The 20,514-nt window shown below is 47.5% G+C and overlaps 1 protein-coding gene across 2 annotated transcripts in view; it reads left to right on the top strand.

The window, feature by feature from the left end:
* Positions 1-20,514, top strand: part of LOC140648569 (mitogen-activated protein kinase kinase kinase 3-like) — an 82,832-nt gene that overhangs the window by 46,097 nt on the left and 16,221 nt on the right. Inside the window, exons 4-8 of one of the 2 annotated variants that reach the window (XM_072854793.1) lie at positions 2,789-2,832; positions 3,855-3,954; positions 10,000-10,113; positions 11,650-11,761; positions 19,415-19,548. In XM_072854793.1, coding sequence (XP_072710894.1) covers positions 2,789-2,832; positions 3,855-3,954; positions 10,000-10,113; positions 11,650-11,761; positions 19,415-19,548 — 504 coding nt within the window. The remainder of the gene's footprint in view (positions 1-2,788; positions 2,833-3,854; positions 3,955-9,999; positions 10,114-11,649; positions 11,762-19,414; positions 19,549-20,514) is intronic. The other variant, XM_072854794.1, reaches the window with a different exon arrangement.

The following is a 20,514-nucleotide window of genomic DNA, read 5'->3' on the forward strand; positions in this document are numbered from 1 at the left end:
ACTCATGTGAGATTTTGCTCCAGCACTTGGCAGTGCCCCAGACTCCTTGTGTAATCTCAAACCAGTTGCTCTGAACCAGATTTCCATGGGTGTAAAAAATCACAGCCTGCTCTGGCATTTAGGAAGTGCTTTGCATCCCCTTGGGACTTCCTAGTGCTTTGGGCACTGCCCACTATTTTTTTTTTTTTAAAAAGGGAAAAAGTATTTGTTGCTGCTAGCAGTGATGAATTTGTCTTTAGCTGTGGGTCAAAAACATGAGCAAGCCAAGGGAAGATTGCAAAATAAAACTGTAACCAATTTCTCAGACTATGTGTATATATATATATTTCTCTCTCGCAAATGCTTACAAGTTTATGGTCTTGATTTCTTTGAGGGAGACAAGAGGTTAGTGGGTTTTATATCAGCAAAAAGAATAAATAATAATCTAATTAACAAATGAAGTGGGTTGTCATTCCCCTATTGCAGCCAGTGTGTTTGTTGCTCTGCTCAGAAGCAGAGTGGAGCAGTCTGGGGCAGCTGGCTTCTGTTGGCTTTGGGCCACAGCACATCAGCCCTGTTGTTGATGTAGAAGAAAAGGATGCAGCAGGGTCGTGGCTCTTTTTTTTCCCTTTTCTTCTCTCTCTGGAGCTTTATACGAGTGTTTTGACATTTTCCAGACACAAGCTGTTTTTCAAAACTTATTTGTCTGCGAAATTTGTGTTGCTCAGCATAAACAGGCAGTGCATGGTATGTCCCAGCTTGGTGCAGCGTTCGGGTCTGTGCTGAAAGTGAAACCCGTGTTTTGAAAGGTTTCCTGCAGCAAGGCCAGAGCTGCGTGAGCTTTTCCCCTTACACGTCCTGCTCCTTTGTAAGGAGAAACCTTGAAAGTTCCTTGCCCTGATTTTCTTCTCGCACTTTAGAGAAGGGCTTTGCAGAGCTACATACAGTGAACCCACACCTCCTGATTTACACGTCCGCATCCAGGAGGGATGAACCAGCCAGACCCTGTTCAGAGAGGTGCATGCAAATAAAAATTAGCATAAAAGAGCCCATATCTTTTTTCTTTTCCAACAGAGATAATCCAAGGTGGCAATCCCACCCATATTTGCCTGTCTCTCTAGAATGATTTGGACCTTCAACACTACGTTAGTTATGGTCATCTCTTCTCCTTTTGAATTTTGGGCTGTTTTAGAGTTAGTTTGGTATTTTTATGGGTTGGGCCTGGTTCTAGAAGTGAACCTGGAGTTTGTCCAAACATTGTGGGTCTGGAGAACTGGCTGCAGACACCGAGGTGATGTAAGTGTCTGTTTAGCACAGACCTGTAACACTGCTGGAGTGCCCCATTTGGTGACTGTCCTGGCCCTGGTATTTCCTAGCCTTTCTGGAAACACAGAAAATGCCACGAGCAGAGATAAAAAGGATGCGTTTCAGATGATCCAACATGTTTACCCTGAATCTGCTGTGGCTTTTTAAGCTTTTCAACCAAATCACCTCCAGCCTTGACTTCCTGATCTTCGATGGGTGTTTGCAGAACTCGAGGAGCTGTCAGTTTAAAAATAAACCTAAGGACGCCCGTCCAGCTTATTTTCCTCATTAGAGACAAAGCTGTTTCACTGTGGCTCTGCTTTCCCTCTGAGAGGATGGAAAGTGTGCCTTCACGCGCTGGCAATCCAGGGTTAGAGATAAGGCCCTTGCTCAGGAAGGGCTGTCACCCACCCATTCGGGGGTTATCCCTGTGAGATGCAGGCAGCATGGGACCGAGCCCTCCCTGGTGTTGCACCTTGGAGGGAGGGGGAGAGCTCTTTTTTCTCCATGGGGAGAAAACCACTATTTGAGGAGACTTGTGTGCACTAGTGGGGGCAGAGCCCTGGTTAACTGGGGTGACTAAACCTGGTCTGGGAAGTAAAGAGGGTTTTGATCTGCCTTGGAGACCATCGGAAAGTCCTGGAATGAGCCAAGGGATGCTAGAGGGATGCTTGGCTCAGGCTCGGTCTGAGAAGCTGAATGAATGAAAAGGCTCCCTGTGGTCTCGATCACTGCTAAATATGTACAAATAGAGGATGGGAGAACTGGCTTTCACTAGTCCCTGCACAGTTGTGTGCTCAGTCTGCCCATGACTCCACTGGCTCTTCTTTGGACAAATTTAATGATTTCTCTTGAGGTGAGCAACGGGTCAGTTCAGGGTGGGCATTTACTCTGTATAGTGTAGTGATGCCTGATATATTTTGCATTTTGTAGGTCCTAACAAAATAACAGCCATCCCCCCACCACCCCAGCACTGTTGGCTTTTAAAATCCAAGACTGTCTCTCCACTTCCATTATAGGATGCTTGCTTTTAATTCCTATTTCTTTGCCCCAAATATTCCTGTGTTCTATTAAACATCCTCTGAGCTTTGCTTTTTGGGTTTCCAACAGAAAGGTACTGGGGTAAAACGATGGGAAGCGCTGAAGATGGACAGACATCAGACACTTAACATGTTTGCCTCTTTGATAATAGTGGCTTGTTCCCAACTGAGTTCGGAGCATTCAAAATTTTCCACTTTTATTAATGCACTTTATTAAAACTAACAATTATACAGATGAGTGAGTGTCCTCTTGATTACAGAAGACCTTATTTTTTGACAAGCACATTTATCAGCAATGTGGAGTTTCCCCAAAGTCCGTGAGTCCAGCAGGCAGCTTGGCCCTAAATAGACCAGGCGCCCGCTGGAGTTAGGGGAGTCTCCCTGAGAACTGCTGTCAGCTTTGGACCTGCGTGTCAATCTGGGATGCGGTTTGGGACCTAACCTTTTTCTGCTTTTTCTTTCAGCAGCGAAATGTCAGGATCAAGTTTGAATATGAAGGAGAGAAAAGGTATGTACCCAACCCAGTCCCCCACATGTACAGGGACAAATTACCCTTTTTACCCAACATCATCCTACTGACTTCAGCCAGCTGCAGATGAGCTCACAGCAGAATTCGTTCCCCTAAAATCAACTACAATTTTATATGCAAGAGCCTTGCCTCGTCATCCCGTTTGCCACAAGTACCTCCCGGGATCTGCACACAGGCAAAGTGGTTCCAAGCTGGAAGTCATTAAATGCCTCTTACCAGGGACATAGGGTGCATGCTTGGATCTTTTTCTCTTTTTAATTCTTGAGTCCTGCTGAACCACAGCTGAGCTGCAGCTCTACAGAAATGTGTCCTTTGATTAGCAGCCTATGACACTTAAGATAACCAGATTTTGGGCATGGGTCCCATAAAAATAGAGCTGGGAGTTAAAGCTTGCCCGCCCTTCCCGGCTTGACATTTTCATGGAATCACCTCTGCTTGGTGCTCAGTGTCTGTGGCAGGGCAGGACACAGGGCTGGAAACTCACAGGCTGATTGTCCAAGTTACATGTTAAAGTTAAAGAAAATTTAATGTCACCATAGGGCTAGACTGTACCTGCTGATATGTACCTATAGAGCTGCTGCATGTGATGGTACAGGAGAGTTACAGGATGCCAAACTGCATTATTCTCTCTTCCATCCCTCCTCCCTATTCAGAGCCACTTGCTGAAAATGGAGATGATAAATCACTGACCAGTGCCTGATCCTGGGTCTTCTCCAGTGAAGGGCTGCTGGACTTTCTTCTTTTCCACCTGTACCTCACAGTAGGGGGAGGAGCAGAGGAGCTGCACTAGGATTTTTGGTAGATATTCTTGCAGGGTAGGTCAAGTCCCCTCTTGGGCATAGCAGATGAGCAGTATTTCTGTAAGTCTAAAAGCAAGGAGCAAGCTTTATGCTTCATGGTAGAAGCATACAGGTCCTTGCTTCTGAATCGTCAGTCTAGTCCCAAATTATAGTATGCTTCTACTAAATTGAGACTATTGTTGTATTTGTTTGTGTATACAGGATTATCCAGTTTCCGAGACCAGTCAGATTCAAAGAAGTGGTGCAGAAGGTCACGGATGCTTTTGGACAGACGATGGACTTAGTCTGTGTGAACAATGAGGTACTCTTCTCCTTATTGCTGAGGGAGAGTTTTAGGGTGCCTGGTCCCCACTTCAGAATTGAGCAGTGGTGTGTTCTTAAGGCCCTAATTTAGTGTTGTACGTGGATATGAAGAAAGATAATCTTATTTTGTGGTTCCCAGCTAGTGAGCGTACAAGAGCTGTTGTCCAGACACAGTTCAGTTGGATTCTCAGACTCCAAGCCAGGCTTTCCCCTTCTCAAAATTATTTCAATTAAGGCCTATTAAATGGTGACCCAGGAACATTGTCTTTTCCCCAGAACAAAAAATCCCCCTAACTCAAAGAGGGGAGGAATTAATTACCTGAGATGATGGAGACATTGTCAGTTCAGCTACACAATCAGCAGCGGTAGATGTTTTCCCATTAACACCCTGGGGCAATAGAACCAACTTTCAGAGTGTATCTGGCTGGTGAGAGTGCACACAGGACAGAGAGAAGAACAGCTGAGACCAGATGGCTTTCCTGAGAGCCACATGAAGTGACTGTAGGCTACTGCGTGTTTGGTTTGGATGTGAAGCCTTTCCATCTTGGGGGCAGTTGCAGGAGCATGGTGAAGTCCAGAGCATGAGGCACAGTGCTGCTAAGGCAGCATGCTTTTATCCATCACTGACTTTGTTTCACTCCAGAACCATGTGCACGTTCTTGTGGTTAGGTCTGCAGTGAAATGTGCATCACTGTAGGTTCCTCTAGCAGGTCCTGCGGCCACGTACAGGCAGCCAAGAAACCCTCCCTCTGTGATCCTTGCATTTTAAGGCTCGAAGACCTTTCTACTCCAACCTTCTTCATAACCCAGAGCACTGTGGTTTTCCAACTTTTTCTTTGAGCCCAGCACGGTGTCTGAAAGGAGGATACTAATGAGGGCCTTAACCTAGAAGGGGGCAATCCTTGACATCTGTTTTGGTGTGCTTAGTGTTTTCTTGTGAGGCATCTTGCCATGAACTGGGCAGGCAGCTGGAGCCGCTGGACTCTTAAGGTGGGTTTGGCTTTGGGAAGGAGGAGAGGGCCAGATGACAAATAGGTATGCTTTTGAACACCAATTCTTTTGGATCTGTCGTGACAGCTTGCTTGTTCAAGTATTAATTGCAAATGACTAACGGCCTTTCATTAAAGTATGAATGGAGAGGGAGGTCATGAAGAGAGCTTTCTCTCTTTTTTTTTTCCTTTTATTTTCTTTTTTTTTTCTTTCTGTTTCAATGGAAATTTGATCCACAAAAAGGTTGCTATTCTTTTATAATAGGTACCTCATGATACCAAAGTGTCCGCTGGGTTTTGCCTTTGAATATGGTCAGCTTTCTAATCTTGGGCATTCTCTGACAGCCCTCCTGGGAATAGCCTGCCATTGAATTCTCCAGGAATGACTCATTTCATTCCAGGTTTCTTTCCACTGGAAGAGGAATTTTTTCCAGCAACAGCAAACAGAAGCTTAAATAATGCATTTTATCCCATGTTAGAGACTGTCTTCCTGGGCATGTGCACAGCATGTAGCAGGACTGTGAGCAGGCCTTTGGGTAGCCCTAACTTCTTAGGGTTGAGAAGGACCTTCAGTGTTTTGTTTTTCTATACATAAAAATTTCTGCTTGTAAGAACCCACACCTTTGGAAGAGGTCTGAGCAATAGTAATTCAGGGTTGTTATTGTGGAAACACCATAAACAGACAAAAGTGACCTTTGGGGAGATAGCCTACATGTCCACATGGTGACACCCTGGCATCTGGCTCCTCACATGTTCTGGGTAAGGTTTTTGAGTCTCATGACTGCAAGTCTCAGAGGTAGCCTGACCACAGACTCATTACAATTAAATGTTTCACCCTTTCTTCATGCTCAAAGGGAACTGTGCAGTAATTCTGTGTTGCCATCAGATGTTTCTCTTGCAATAACACCTTGTAGACCAAAATTACACTGAGGGCAACAGGCCCCTACAAAAGCTCACTAAATGGCAGTCCCTGTCCCGGTGAAGCAGGAGTCCTGAAGCCAAGAGCAGCGAGATGAGCGTGCCAGTTGGGTGGAGCAGGGGCATGCATGAATCACATCCTGGTGGGACCATGGAATCAGCGGGCTTGGGCTGGTACAGATAAGAGTGGGGCCTGGCTGTGGGTGTACCGCATGGGGCATGTCTGCACGTTAGTACTAGGCTGGGCTCATCTTTCTGATGAGCGGGACAGCAAAATCTGGCCTGGCCATGGACAGCACAGCGTGGTGTTTGTTAGACAGTTGCCTGTGTTATGGATTGAAAGACTGGCTTCTACAGCAAATACTCTGTCTGAATTTGATCTGTATACACTGCTCAACAGCTGCTCCAGGTGTGATTAAGTGTTACCTTGTCATTTGTCCCATCTCCATTACCAACTCATGACCTTGGGCAGAACACTGAACCTTGGCGTGCCACCAGTTCCCTCCTGACCTCCCCTTGCTTGTCTCCTTTGAGGCTGTCCCTCACCGTCATTTTGGAAGGTTAAGGAGAGTTAAAGCCTAGGGAAGTAGTAGAAGCTCCATTACCGCGGGGGAGGAGGGGTGTTTAAAAACATATTTAACAAACATTTGTCAAGAATTGTTGATGCCAGTTGGTCCGGCATTGGGCAGGAAGATGAACTAATTGACCTCTCAGATTTTTCCCCAACCCTGTTTCCTACTATTCTTTGGCTTTCTGCAGTGTCTTACAGAGTGAGGTCTAGCAAGACTGTTGTAGTCAGTGAAAACTCACCCTTTGCACTCATTTTCTTAGACTGCAGTGGATTGAGTACCAAGTCCCATACTAAAACATTAGGCTCCAGGGGAGTATATTATTTAAAAGCAAGAAGAAAATCTAATAAGCTCTATTTAGTGAAACTTCTGTGTGGGTAAACTTTGCTGTTCGTCATGGCTGCTCACTCTGTAGACAGAATAAACCCAGTTACTGGAAATGCACCCTGGCAATTATTTCTGTGGTTCTGCATGAGTCTATATTTAGTTTTGTGCCTAGTAGATATCTGTTCCTGATATCCATATGTGCCACAGTCTGGAAGCCAAATGGAGCAAAATTTACTTGCCAGATGTGGGCAATAGGTAAAGCCAAGCTAAATACTGGCTCCAGTCCTTTTTACAGGAGGGCAAGTTCTGCCTGATGTTTTTGGCTCCTCTGAAGCAGGCATGCAAATGTGTTAATGTTGTGATATTGGAGTGAGATGGAGTGACCTGCAGAACATTCTGTTCAAAGCAGCAGCTGAGGGATTGCAGCCCTGAACACTTGTGAGGAGCTCAGTAAAAGGATGCGTGAGCAGTGAGATTATGCTTACAGTTCAGAGTCAAATTCTGCTTGGTGGTGAAATGAGGTGGAGCAGCTCTCCACCATTCTCATTTCTGTTTGGGTGAGTGTAGGAGAGAAGGCTTTTCTGCTTGATGCACCTGTGGAGCCCTTGTGAACTTCAAGAGGATTAAGCGGTGCACCAAGAGAATATCCCTTAAGCTCTGCTGCTTAAGGAAGCAGACTGAGAGGACAGCTGCGCAGCATTTGGGAGACTTATTCAATACCATCTTTGTCTGGTATCTGCTGCGACCGCAGGTGATTCATTCAGATCCCAAAGTTTAACCATGAACCGTGGTCTAACCATTACTCCATTGACCTACTGAAAGCCCTGAATAGTTGCTATCTACCTGGTGAGTACTTTCCTTTCATTCATGTCCAAGCCCTATCCCAGTCTGGGAATCTGTTTCCAGCATTGCTTGTGAGGCCCAGCCCAGACAAGACTGGTGTTAGTGTTCTCTGTAAAAACCCCAGCTGGTTAGGTCCCTTGCTTGGGAGGTAAGGGACATCTTCCTGAACTCTTCTCCATCTGGTTTGGTTGAGAACTCAAGTCCGTACAGCCTGTAGGATGTCCTGGGGCAAGGCCTTCTCAAGAGTTCGTCCTGGAATCTTTTTCCGACATACAAATAACTAAATAGTTTTCAGACAAAGGGTACACAGCCTGATTATCCCTCTTCCTGGGTGAATGTGCTAAATGCTTTGCTCTAGGGTCTCTTTTTCTGTCTTCTTGTAGAAATTTCTCAACCACGTTTCCATACCTTAGACCAGAAGAACATTCCTAGCTCAACCTGGAGTTCATTCTTAAATATCTTCTGAGAACTGGCGTTCTTTCCTCAGCAATTACCACTGCTTCCAGCAATTACACCTGGCAGTTTCCTTTTCTCACCTGCTAATCCCATTTCTGGATATCTAACTCTCCCATGCAAGCTATAGATGTCCTGGGTATCTAATTTGGGACTGTAAACTCTACAGAATAGCAGGTTGCATTAAACTTAGCTATTGCAGTGCCCCTTTGCAGACCTGGCTTTTAGTATCTCGAAGCTGGGTGCCTAAGGTAGGTATAAACTCAGGACCACCTGCTATCCACAGCTGCAGGAGCCTGGCTTTCTTGGGTAAGCTTGATGCTTATCATATGAAACAGGTAGCCTGCATATGGCTCTGTTCCCTGCCTGCAAAATGGGGATGAAAGATAACCTTCCTATCACACAGGAGGGAAGAAACACAACCCAAACCTTGCAGTGCTCACACTGTAGAAACAGCAGCACACGGACATCTAAGACGGAGCTTGGCAGGCTCAGGCTGTGGTCCTTGGGTGGAGGAGGTGGCTGTAGCAGTTTCCCAAGGTGAAACCTCATCTCTGTTGGCCAGGGCCCACAGCCTTCCCTTGACCTGGTCATCCCCAAAATCCTAGCCTCAGTGCACACAGTCTGAGGTGTATTTATGTACGGGACAACAGCCAAACCCTTGGCAACACCCTGGGATCAAAAAGGTAGACACAGGTGGCTTTTGAGTGTCATCTTCTGGAGCGGTTGATCTGAGGTGCGTTTGCTGTGGCTGGTGGCATGAACCCTGATGAGCCAGAGGGCTGAGCTGCCTTTCAGAAGTGCTGGGCAGCTGTGGCTCCCAGTAAGACCAGTGAGAGCCTACTGGGAGCTGTGGCTACTCAGTCCCTTCGGTAGGTGGAACTGCTGTGTACTTTGGCAGAGGCGTAAGTATAACATGTGCTGTGTTGGCTGGATTCAGTGCCAATGCCCGAGGCAACCTACAGAGGCTGAGGACTGGTTTTTGTGAGATTAGGCAGAATGTCCCTAGATGAGGGGCAAAAAGTTGTGTTTTTAATCTTAGCCCACGGCAGCAGAAGGCCACAGAGCCCCTCTGAAGTGCAGCTGTGTTGGGCATTGGAAGCTTTGAAGGCTGTCTGCAGGACATGGTACACCACACAGCAATGTCAGGAGGTTCAAATTCCCTCTGGAGATACGAGGGCAATAGTCTGCCATTTACCAGGAAAACATCAGGACTTTAGCTGCCTGATAGACACGGCACTGTGTAGTTCCCTGTTCTATTTACCTTATAAAGAGCAGAAGCTGAATTTGTCCTGCTGGGAGTCAAAGAAGTGGTTCTTGGAGGGAGAGCAATGCATGCCTTTCACATCAAAAGGGAAGAGACTCTTGCTTGTGAGATGTTCCCTGATTTCTCCTGATGCCCAAACACTAGGGAGACTGTGTCACTGCGCAGGAACACAGGTTGCAGCAGTAGGGAAGGCCACTGAGGATCTGCCACAGTAAATCCTTGGGTGCAGCTTTATGCTTTCTTGGAGCACCATTGCATGACCATCTTCCCAGGAAGAAACCCAGGAAGAATGTGTGGGGCTGTTTTGGGGCTGGGTAGCAGCAGGTCTTGCCTACAAACTCCGAGATCAGAGCAGCCCCAGAAGAGCAGGCAGCAAGCCTAAGGTTTCGTCTCAGCCCTCTCCTCTTCCTGCTAGCTGAATTGGTGACCTTTAAGCTCTCTCCTTGCAGATGTTTTTTGTTGTGATTTTTTGCGTCTGTTCCGTGGTAGATGAGAACTTGTAAGAAAACGTTAGAGCTTGGCAAGCTGAGGGCATGGGGGCTCTGTTTTCCATCTGCTTTCTTGGGTTCCTCCCTCACCCCCCGATTCCCAGGCTGCTCACTGCAAGGATCTGGCTTCCTCTGTTTACCCAAAAGTGCGACACTGCCATGCTCCGGTGTTTGTTCAATCCCTTCCAGCTCCTGATCCCACTGAAATCCCAGGAAGATTTGGACAAAGCGATGGAACAGTTGGAGCTGAGCCCTTCCCTGAAGAGCCTGCGGATCCTCGTGAGCGCTCCAAAGAAAGCGAATGTGAGCCCTTCACCTTCTCTGCTCTTTTGTGTCCAGAGCGAGATGCCTTGTTATTGTGTTGGGGAGTGCAAATGAATCTCCTGATGGTGCAGAGCAGAAGGCAAGCTGGTCAAGAGGGGGGTCAGCCCTGCTCTGGCTCAGCTGCTCGGAAATCCTCCTGTGGTGGTGGCCCAGAGACTGAGCTCAGCTCCCTCTAGCTCCTCCTGCAACCTGTGAAAGGTTAAATACTGTACTGATCCTCAAACAAGGTTAAACCCCAAGGGAACCCCTTGTGCTTTCTGCTTAGGGATGCTGTCACCATTCCTCTGTAGCCTCTCCTCCACATACAGGGTGATGCCCTGGCCCTTGCCATGCTGGGTAGCAGTGTGAGCACCGTTCCCTCCATGTGGTGCTGCAGTACTAAAGGCCAGGGAGAGCAAACTGGAGAACCCTTCAGTCTCATGCAGGACTGTCTTTTTTCCCATTATTTATTTATTTGTTTTTCCTGAGCTCAGTGGTTTTGCAGTTAAGCCTGTTAGCTTGACCTCGCCTGCACAGAGTGTCTTGCCAAAGCACATGTCGTGCTGCCCTTAGCACAGGCTGTAAAGCAAGGGATTTACAGATGTTGCAACTCCGTTGCTTCCTTATATTTCCTAGAAGTACCGGCGAGACTGGAAGTCTTGAAACTCATAGTGCTTGTCCTCATGCTACCACTGGTGCTCACAGCTCCTGGAACTTTGCTCCTTTTGAGAGGCTCTCAAAAGGTGGAGGGACCAGATTCCCAGGGGAAAACTGAACCATCAGCTGGAGTTTCCTAAATCCTGGGCAGAAATGGGGCGATCTACCATAGCAACTGCAGGAACACTGCAGTATTGCAAGTCAGCTACTAAGAGCAGGGCAGCCAGGTAGATTCATGCATAGCTTTGAAAGTAGGTCCAGCTCTTCCTGAAGCATGTAACCATGCAAGAACATAGGGTTCCAAGGTCATACATCGAATTATCACAAAATCACAGTACATTGTAGCGTGTTAACTTAGTAAGACTTGGCCACTACCATTTAACTTACCAGCTGGATTGTCATTTCCTTGCTTTCTCCCTTATCTGTCTTCCCTAGCAGAGCCTGATCCTCCACTCTGTTCCTCTGCCCTGTTACAGAGAAACCTCTGCAGTGCCTAGGCTACCACTGAAGTCTAGGGAGCGTGGAGGAGAGGCTCTGATTTTGGGACTGCAAACAGGGTTTCAGGGCAGGGATCAATCTCTGTATCTATCTGGACATAATGCCAGTGTGGGAATGGTCTTTTATATCAAATATCTGTATTTATCATTATCAACTGGAGCTCAATCCTATCTTATTACAGTATTTTAATAACAGATATCAATTGTTTGTGAATGATTTTTGGATCACTCTAGATTACGTGCATGTGGTTGGGTTTTTTTTTTTTTTTTTTTTTTTTTGTTCTTGGGTAATATGGTCATGGGGAGACAAATACAGGGTTTCACATGGTGCGTCTGCAAGGGCTCTGGCAGAGTCTGATCATTCCCTTTGTCTGCTTACCAGCTCCTCCAGCCAAACAACAGTAAACAGCACGAAATGAGGATCTCCAGATCCATGGGTGATATCATGGGATCCCTGTACAAGGACTCTGAGAGGACGCGGAAGTATTCAACAGGTCAGTGAAATGCAACCCTCTGCGGGGTGGTTTGTGCTATTACAAGCTGGCCACCATCCCCTTTCTCTTTCCTGTCACAACCCTGTAGCTGCTGCAGTCTGGATGACCACCCTGATGTCTCCCACCAGTAGCTCAGTGCATTTGCTGCTTATCCTCAGCCTGAGGAATAGACTCTGCAAGCTGCACAGGTCGGACAAGGTTGTGCTGAGCAGGGAGTCACGTTGGGCATGAAAGTTAAGAAGAGCAGGGGATCTGAGGTGTAATTGGAGGGGGGAAATGCAGTGATGAAAATCTCCAGTGAATTCGATGCTACTGAGCTTCATCAAAGTGAAGCGTAAGGATCTATAGAAAGCCAAGGCTTCTTGAGACCTTGACATACTTACTCTTTTAACCATCTGCTGTCATTCTCTCGGCGTCTCTCCCCCTTCCCCAGTTAGCAGAATAATGTAGCTGAATGGGCTTGGGTTTCTTAGCTCCTGAGCTTGGACCAGCTTCACCACATAAGGACCAAATATGTGTCTCCATGCCACCGATCTGTTCTTGTTGGTGAAATGAAGTCTGTGGTAGTTGCTTTTGTGGTTTCTCAGGAGAATGGATGTGTGCAGTGTTTTGCAGTGGTTGCATTTCAGAGGAAGGGGAGCATCCCTTTCCTTTAGAGGTGCTGGGAGTAGATACCTGCAGCCTCTCAAGCCAGGCTGGCAAATGCCTAGTCTCTTCTTGCAGCCCTGCAGGGACTCGAGTTTGTTCATAGCCTTGTGTGGTCTTTTCTTTGTTTTTCTGTCCTTGAGTTTATGCTTTTCTTGCTTTCTAAAATGCTCTGAGCTTTTTGAAATGACAAGTACTCTTGATGAGCTGTCTGTAGGACCTTTTGTTTGAAGAACCTTGTAGGATTTTGTAGAGCGCAGGGTGCCTTGTGCAGAACTGGTAAAGCAGCCTGTAGGAGTGTATAGCAGGGGTATAATTATTCATATTACAACCTATAGGCAGGATCAATGATCTTGAAATACAGTGAATACTCTCTGCTGCATCTGTGGGTGCTGGTTACAGGGTAATTTCTACAGATCCCTGTTGTTTTCATACAATTATTCGACAACTGTAGAAACAACAGAATCAGAGGCCTTGAATAAAGTGGGATCCTCCTATACAAATATATATGAAGATATGCTTCATTCTCCAAAGATCTTCTGTGCTTATATGGCAGTAAACACTTCGAAACTCTTTTCTCTGTGCAACAAAGAGTATTTTTCTCAAAGAATTTGTCCTTCCTCTGTCTCATAGCCTGTGCTGCCTTGGTAACATATCCTGTGGTTTGCTGCATCTCAGAAAATGATATATAGGAAATATTCTTCTAGGGTAGGTCCAGTATAGCCCCTTGTGCAGCCGTGCCCAACTCTTACTGAAGCCAGGGGTGGGTGGTACATGTACAAGAGCTCTCTTTGGGCCTGTTGTTTGGATGTGCCAGGGATGTCTTTTTCTGTTGTGTTTTTTTTTCTAGCTCACACGGCTCTTGAGAGTTTGCTCAGAGTCTGGCAGAGTCACTAGATGATTCTGAATGAAATGCACACACAAATACATGGTAAGGCACAGAGCCTCAGCAGAAACTGTGCTTGAGCAAAACATCTCTGCTGCTCTTTTTTGGCACTTGTTAAGCTGTTAATGTAAGCCAGTGAAGAGCTGTGGCACCGGGAGCTGATGTGTGAACCAAGCGTGATGGGCAGAATTGATCCCATGTGTAGCTGTGCTAGCGAGAAGATTAGTTCTTGCATCGTTAGACTTTCCTACTAGCTTTTATGTCATGCTTTGGCCTTTCGTTACTGTTTTGGAGCTGCTGTAATACCAAGAGAGTCTCTGACCAGATCCCTGCTGACTGTGAGGTGTCCCTGCCTTGAAGAGCATCCTGTAGATAAGACAAGGCAGACAAAGGAAGAGAAGTCAGCTCTGCAAGGGTGCAAACCTGAGGTACAGATGGGTTTTGAGGGAATGCCTGAATACCAAAGTGGAGGAATGGGTATAACATGCTGGTTTAATCTAGATAATGGAGGAGGGGGACTGGGCGGCACCAAATGTGGGATGTAGAGTGTGCTAACATTAGGGTCTTCAGGAGAGTCAGCATGCCGATTGCTAATGCGCCAAAACCAGTGTCCTCAGTGCTGTTATATTGTTAGGTAGCAAAGGTAACCAGCCCATGCTACAGTCATTCCTCTGTTTTTTTCCATGCAGACCGTCAGTCTTGCTCTTAGTTCGAAAAAAGGTTGCAACAAACCCTCTGCATGGTAACAGCACACCAGACCTCTCTTTGGAGTTAGCTGAGGTCTGTATGAAGCTACTAGAGCCCTGCTTAGGAGCTGTTCGCAATCTAGCAGATTCAGTTTTTTGACTTCCTGAGTCAGAACTGGGTAGTTTAGCAGCTGGGCAGAAACTCCAGTGAGCTGAAAGGGAGAGCAGTGTTTCAGGTAGAGCATAAAACTGAAAGTCAGGCAACAGACAGGCAGAGACGATCCTGTGTTGTGGTTCCCTGAACCAGGGATTTCACTGAACTTGCTGGATAGTGAAAAGGCAGCCTAAGAGGCTGGGATTTCTGTAGGAGAAACTGTTCTTCACTTGCAGTTGCAAGGTATTTCACAGTGTTTGCTTCTGCTGTCATCAAAGGGGTTGCTATCAAGAGAGGCTCTTAACTCAGTTCAGCTTTTCTCTTGAAATCACATTTAAAAGGAGATTTGAAGTGACTTTATAAAAAAAAGTGGTTCATGGTCATGTTCTCAGTGTTTCTGAGATCTCGTATTTTTCTGCTGACTCTGCCATGTTAGCAGCAGCGAAAAATAATAAAACTGCATGTTGTTGGCACAAGCACGTTGGAAGGGGGGTAGATGTTCTGGGGAAGATTTGGATATTTTTGCTTCTGCTGGACAGAAAATGTCTTCACTCCATGTCCCTGAAAAACCTTATACGAAGTCAATATTTTCTTTTTTTTTTTTCCCATAAACTTTTTCAGTGGGAATTCCCCACCCCCCCACCCCCCACACTTTTTGGGGGGGAGGAAGTGGAAAATGTTCCAGTCTCTTGGTGACCAGCATCTGTAAATGTTCAGCTGGCTGCCAGGAAACTTTGGCTAAAATCTATCTGGATTCTGGATTTTCAGATAGCTGAGGGTTGTTTTTATTTACTTTGAGGAAATACATGTTTCAGAACATTATCCACAAATTATGCAAGAGCCCCATTCCAGAATCACCATTTCAATGGAAACATTTGCCAAAAGTTTGTTTTGTTTTGTTTTGTTTTCTTTCTCCCCTCACGGTGGCAAACCAGGCTGCTGAGCTGTGGCATCAGGTGCCTGCTAGCCCTCTCCAGATGAGGAGTGAATGCTGGCTGGGTCCATGCTGTCAAATATGGACCAGCCATGAGAACAGCAGGATTTTCGCCTCAGAGAATTGCCACCGCAGTGGTGGTACCCAGGTTTTCATGGGTGCCCGGATACGTGTGCAGCAGCATCTAACCCCTGCTAGCATGCTGGGAGGATTTGAATACAGATCTCTGGAGAGAGATGGTACAGAGACTTTGCTGGTGCACAGGCTGGTCAGATGACTCCGAGAAACAAAGGCTTGGAGGTGATATCTTTGCTGTTAAATTCACAGGTCCAGGACACGAGCACTGGCTGGCCGTTGATGGGGTTGCTTAATCATTAGCACATTGCCTGGCCAGCCCTGTACCAATGACTGCCGTCCCAGCAGTGCCCGGTTACAAACTGGGGTAGCATGGTCTAGGGACCTGTTGCAGGAGTTGGGATGAATGAGACCCCCTCTGTTTTGAGAAGAGGAGGAGAATTTGACTGTGTGCATCATGCCAGCTACTTTAGGGCTAGAAAATGGGCTCTGTCCTGCTTATTAGTATAGAAGTACCCTAAAGTTTGCCTTAAATCAAGATGTAGGACTCCATCCTCAGAGGATCAGCATGGAGAGGAGGGAGACTTGTAGGGGTCCCACTGAAAAAGAAGAAATTGAGGGGGATTTGGTCCATCTGCTCACACCTCCCCTCGACAGTCACAGAGAGAGAAATTTCCTGCAGATTTATCCCTTCTTCTTGTGCCGCTGTGTCCTGAGCCCTGTGTTTCTGGCAGGGCTCAGAGGAACAGCACATCTTGACGTCATGTCCCTCGTTCGGCTCTGCGGTGACATCATCCCAGGGCTGGGCTCTCTGTGGCTGCAGCTGTGAGCGTAGGTGGCTGCCAACAAACGCCCCCCCCAGCTCTGACTTTTAAGGGGCTTCTATTCTCCATCAGGACCCCTGCTTGATGCCGATTGGTGATGGATGAAGTTTTGGGAAGGACCCGTTGGGGCAGGGAAAGGGTGAAGCCAGGGAACACAGAGGCGGAAGGAAGCCAAGCCTGGCACGGGGGAGCTGGCTGTACATGCAGCACCACGAACTCTGCACATACTGCATGAAAGACACTTCTTCAATAAAAATAACAGAAGGGAACATGAAAGACCCCAGTAGATGCCAGCAGTGACTGTAAGTCTCCGTGCTGGCCTGGTTCACCCTTCTCGGGACATGCTGTGCTCTACTCTCAAATATATGGCTTTGTATTAGTGCGTGTAACATGGAGCAGGAATCCCTTCCCAAAGCACCTTGCTGCAAAGGGTAACCGAGGTCAGATGCTCAACCGGTGCCAATCTGCAGAGTTTCTCTGAGTTCAGGAACCTTGAATAGAGCTGCTGAGTTCTGGTCAGCATTCAGCTTATAAAGATGTGCCTCAGAGCCTGCCCCATCCCCACTGGGTCTGAGGACTGGAGCTGACATGTAATCCTGTAGACCCCAGAAGGACAGCCCCTTGGGGTTCTCCTCTCTCTGCCTGCTGCTGCTGCTGTTTCTTGAGTACTAGGTCAAGTGTGAAGAGCATCCATGATGTTTCAAACAGGCACATCTGGGCTTGTCTGTCCGTCTCTTCCTCTGCCTCTGGGTGGGTAAAGCAGCGTTATCTAATATATCCAATATGCCTTGTGTTGTCCTCACTATGAATTAAGTCTGCCATTGAGTACCATAGTTGCTCTCTCTCCCTGACCCCTATTTTCATTCCCCCCCCCCAGCAGCACTGAGATTGACTGAGGTTTTGTTAATGGGGCAGGATAGGGCTGGAGGGGGAAATCAACCTTGGGCTCCAGGGTTCTGCTCCCACCACCTCCCCGTGTTCCTCCCAGGCAGATGGTCACGTGTGGATGTGAAGCAGCAGCAACAAGTGCTCCTGGAGGTATGAAGCTGCATAAATTACTTCGAGCAGCTCTTCTACCCGAACAGCCTGGCTGAAAGGGGTCTGGTTCAATCCAGCAGTTTCCAAGCGTGCAAAAGCCTGAGCGTTTTGTTTAACTTCCTTGCCTGCTGCTAGTGTCTTATCCCCTTTTACAGTTTTTGGCAGGAAATGTGGCTCTGGAAGGTCAAACACAACTGACCTGATGACTGGGAGTAGTTGTTACAGGCAAAGGCTTAATGTGAGATCATGCAAAGTCTTTACGGTTGTGATAAATCTCATTTAACTCCCTGGGTTCAAAATCAAACAGGGCATGTACAGCTCTTTGTAAAATCTGAGCTGAAGACTTCCTGGGCAGTGGGTGGGTTGTTGCAGCGAGAGATCCCAGCACTGCACGAGCAGATCCACACCTCTTAGTAGCAGTAACAGAAATGCTCACCGAAGCTAAGATACAGCGGTTACAGCACGTCAAATCCTCTAGCAGCTTTTTGGAGCAAGAGCCACCCTAATGTCTTTATGTGGCATTCTGGATTGACATCTGCTAAGCAAATGAGGGGGGTGATAACGCAGTGATTTATCCAGGGTGCCCAAACTGTTAAATGGTTAAACGTTTGTTTATTTATCTTCAAAGAGAGGATGCTGTACTTCCCAACTGGTTTTGTTTTTAGGGCTGGTGGAAAGCCAGTTCATTATGAGCGCCGCAGCACTCGAGAGATTCTCTCCCTCTGATCTTGGCGTTACTTCAGTTGGGTTTTTTTCACTGTGTTCTTATCCTGCAGGAAATCTGTGAAGGAGAAAATAGGAAGAAGAAAAAAAAGTAACTCGAAGCCATGTGACTTTTATTTTTACAAAGCGAGCAAGGAGCCTGGAGGGAGATGTACCATGGGACAGAGATATCTGTGTATTTGGTATAAATCCAGCAAGTCTGATTTAGTGATCTTTAATGTGGTGTGACACTGTTAACGTTAGGAGCTCCTGATGCATATCAGCTTAAGTCGAAGGTGGGGACTTGGACTTGAAGCGTTGATCACGCTGATGGATTTATGCCAGAGATCAATCTGGCACAGTAACTGTGATGCAAAATAGCAGCAGAAGAGGCAGAAGTGTTGTGTTGATTGATCAGTGTTGACTTTTCACGATGGGACAGGCCCCTTCCCAGTACTTTTCTCTTGCAGTATTGTGCTAAGCCTGGGCACGTTCTTACCAAATGGTAGTGATGAACAAAAGTGGGTAAGAAGTGTAAGGAAGCACATCTCCATGTGCTTTCTAACTCTTCAAGGATGTGTGCTTTTTAGAAGTCTGCTTAAAAACAAGTTGTTGTGTTGGTGTGAAGGCTGACATTGCACAATTCCAGCTGGTTAAAGCTCCAGCACAGAGCAGCATGGTCCTCCATCAGCAATTCCTTGCCATGAAGTGATGACAGCCCAGAGATGGAGGGGAGGGACTGCAGAAAGACAAGCGGAGCCAAGCCTGTGCATCTAGGCCAAGTGAGGGCAACACTCCCTAAATCCTGAAAAGGCACAAGGAATCAGTTAGGGTGGATTTGAGGGAATAATGGGGAGGAATGGGCCATCGACGTAAAGAAGCTGTGGAGTTCTCTCCTAGGTGCAAAACAGAAACCCCCTTTGCTAAGCAGGCCTTGGTGGTGTGCCTGCGAAAGCCTTGCTCCCTGTGCCAAGGTGTGCATGATGCACTGCAAAGCCCCAGGGTTTCCAGGTGGCTCTGCCAGTGTGGAGGCTCTGCCAGCTGCAGGCATGGAGCCTCTGGGGCTACAGACAGGAGAGACAACCCCCCCTTGGCAGGAGATGGGATGAGCTGATCCCGTAGGTCTTGCCCCTCCCTGCGATGCTTGGATTTGAGGGCTGGTTTTCCTTCCTCTTTACTTTCGTATAGGGAAGGGGGAGAGAAGAGGGGTATTTGAGTGCAAATTGTTTTCCATATAAGAAGTGTTTAAGTGATGTTGCACCGAGTTCACCTGGGCTGTTCCCAGATTGCTGAACAAAGCAGTGACATGATCCAGGGAGGAAATGCCCGGAGGTCAAAGAGGAGAGGTGGGTTTGGATTTGCATTTTGCTTTGAGATTGCCTGATTCTATTGCAACAAAACTCTGGACCCCTTTTCTTTTTGGTGTTGACAGAGCACCTGGATACAGTGCACAGCTCGTAGGATCCAGGGTAGGTTGAAGGCCAAGTCTGCTAGATGTTGTGTGGCCCCACAGTAACAAACTGTCCCTGTTGCACAAGCGTTGTAGGATGCCCGTAAACAGTATTGCATCTCTAGTTCCTCCATTCCCTTCCACACAAGTTCAAACCCAGCAGCGTCTCCAGGAGGTCTGTGATCACTGGAACAGCGTCTCTGAAAGGACTTGGATGTGGCAAGTCCTCTCCTTGACCCGTGCCTTTCCCATGTCCTAGGCTCTCTGCACACTGGCCGGAGCTCTCCACCCCCGGGGAGCGTTCCCGAAGAGCAGCAGCAGATTGCTCGCCAGGGATCCTATACCAGCATCAACAGCGAGGGCGAGTTCATCCCCGAGACCATGGATCAGAACGTAAGTGGGGCCGGGGCACGTGGGTTAAACTGGAACAGCATCAGGCACGAGGGAGGCTGTGCTGTGAGTGCCATTCTCACCATTAAATCCCCAGTGGGCCCTGTGCATGGGGCTCAGGCCAGCTTTTTCCAGGAATGGGTGCCCCTGGGCTTGACATGCTCAAGAAACAGCAGGCCCGATTTCCAGGAACCCTAAAATCAGCTGCAGTGGTGATGGCAACATGCTCAGGCACCTCAGGTAGCTCTGGAGGAGCGTAGATCTGGCACAAGCGTGCACACCAGCTGCCGGGCCCTTGTGGCCGCAGCCCTTCCAGATCACGGGGACCATGAGGGAGTGTGTGAAGCAACTGATTGCCTGTGATTGCAACAGCCTGGGGATGTCAGCAGCTCTCGCTGCTTCCCGTGTGCTGTTTCTGCCTGACCTCCGGCTACAGTTCCTGGCTCTGCCTGCAGCCTCTTTCTGTGGTTTTGTCTCTCTGTTCCTCCCCCCATATATTTTTTTTTCCTCTCTTAATGAGGAGTTTGTATATTCCAATCCCTCAGTAATAAAAGAGCAGCTAGTTATTCAGCACAGTGATGAGCAGTACCTCTTCTCCAGTCAATTTGGTAACCACGATAGGGGAAACTGGAGTGTCGAGGGATCAGAGTGGGAGCAGCTTACACCTCCCTCTCCATTTGCATCTCTGCTCAAGCTATAGCTCCGAAAAGCTTAGTATAGGTCCTGTGAAGTCAGCTGGGATAACTGGGCACACAATTCATTCTTGCGAAGCTCTTGGAAGGGCAGGACCAGGATCCACAATTTGCAGGAGGACTAGCCATGCAGGAGGGACACAGAGGGACATCTGGAAGGCGCTAAGCTCACTCCAGCAGGCTGCTGTGACAGCCCCCAAGGATCTTGCCTAGGGAGATGTGCATTTCTTATACTCAAACAGCACCCACTAGCTCCGCTTTTGTGTGCAGGCTGTGC

This window comes from Ciconia boyciana, chromosome 2 (assembly GCF_034638445.1).
Source record: "Ciconia boyciana chromosome 2, ASM3463844v1, whole genome shotgun sequence".
Lineage (NCBI taxonomy): Eukaryota > Metazoa > Chordata > Aves > Ciconiiformes > Ciconiidae > Ciconia > Ciconia boyciana.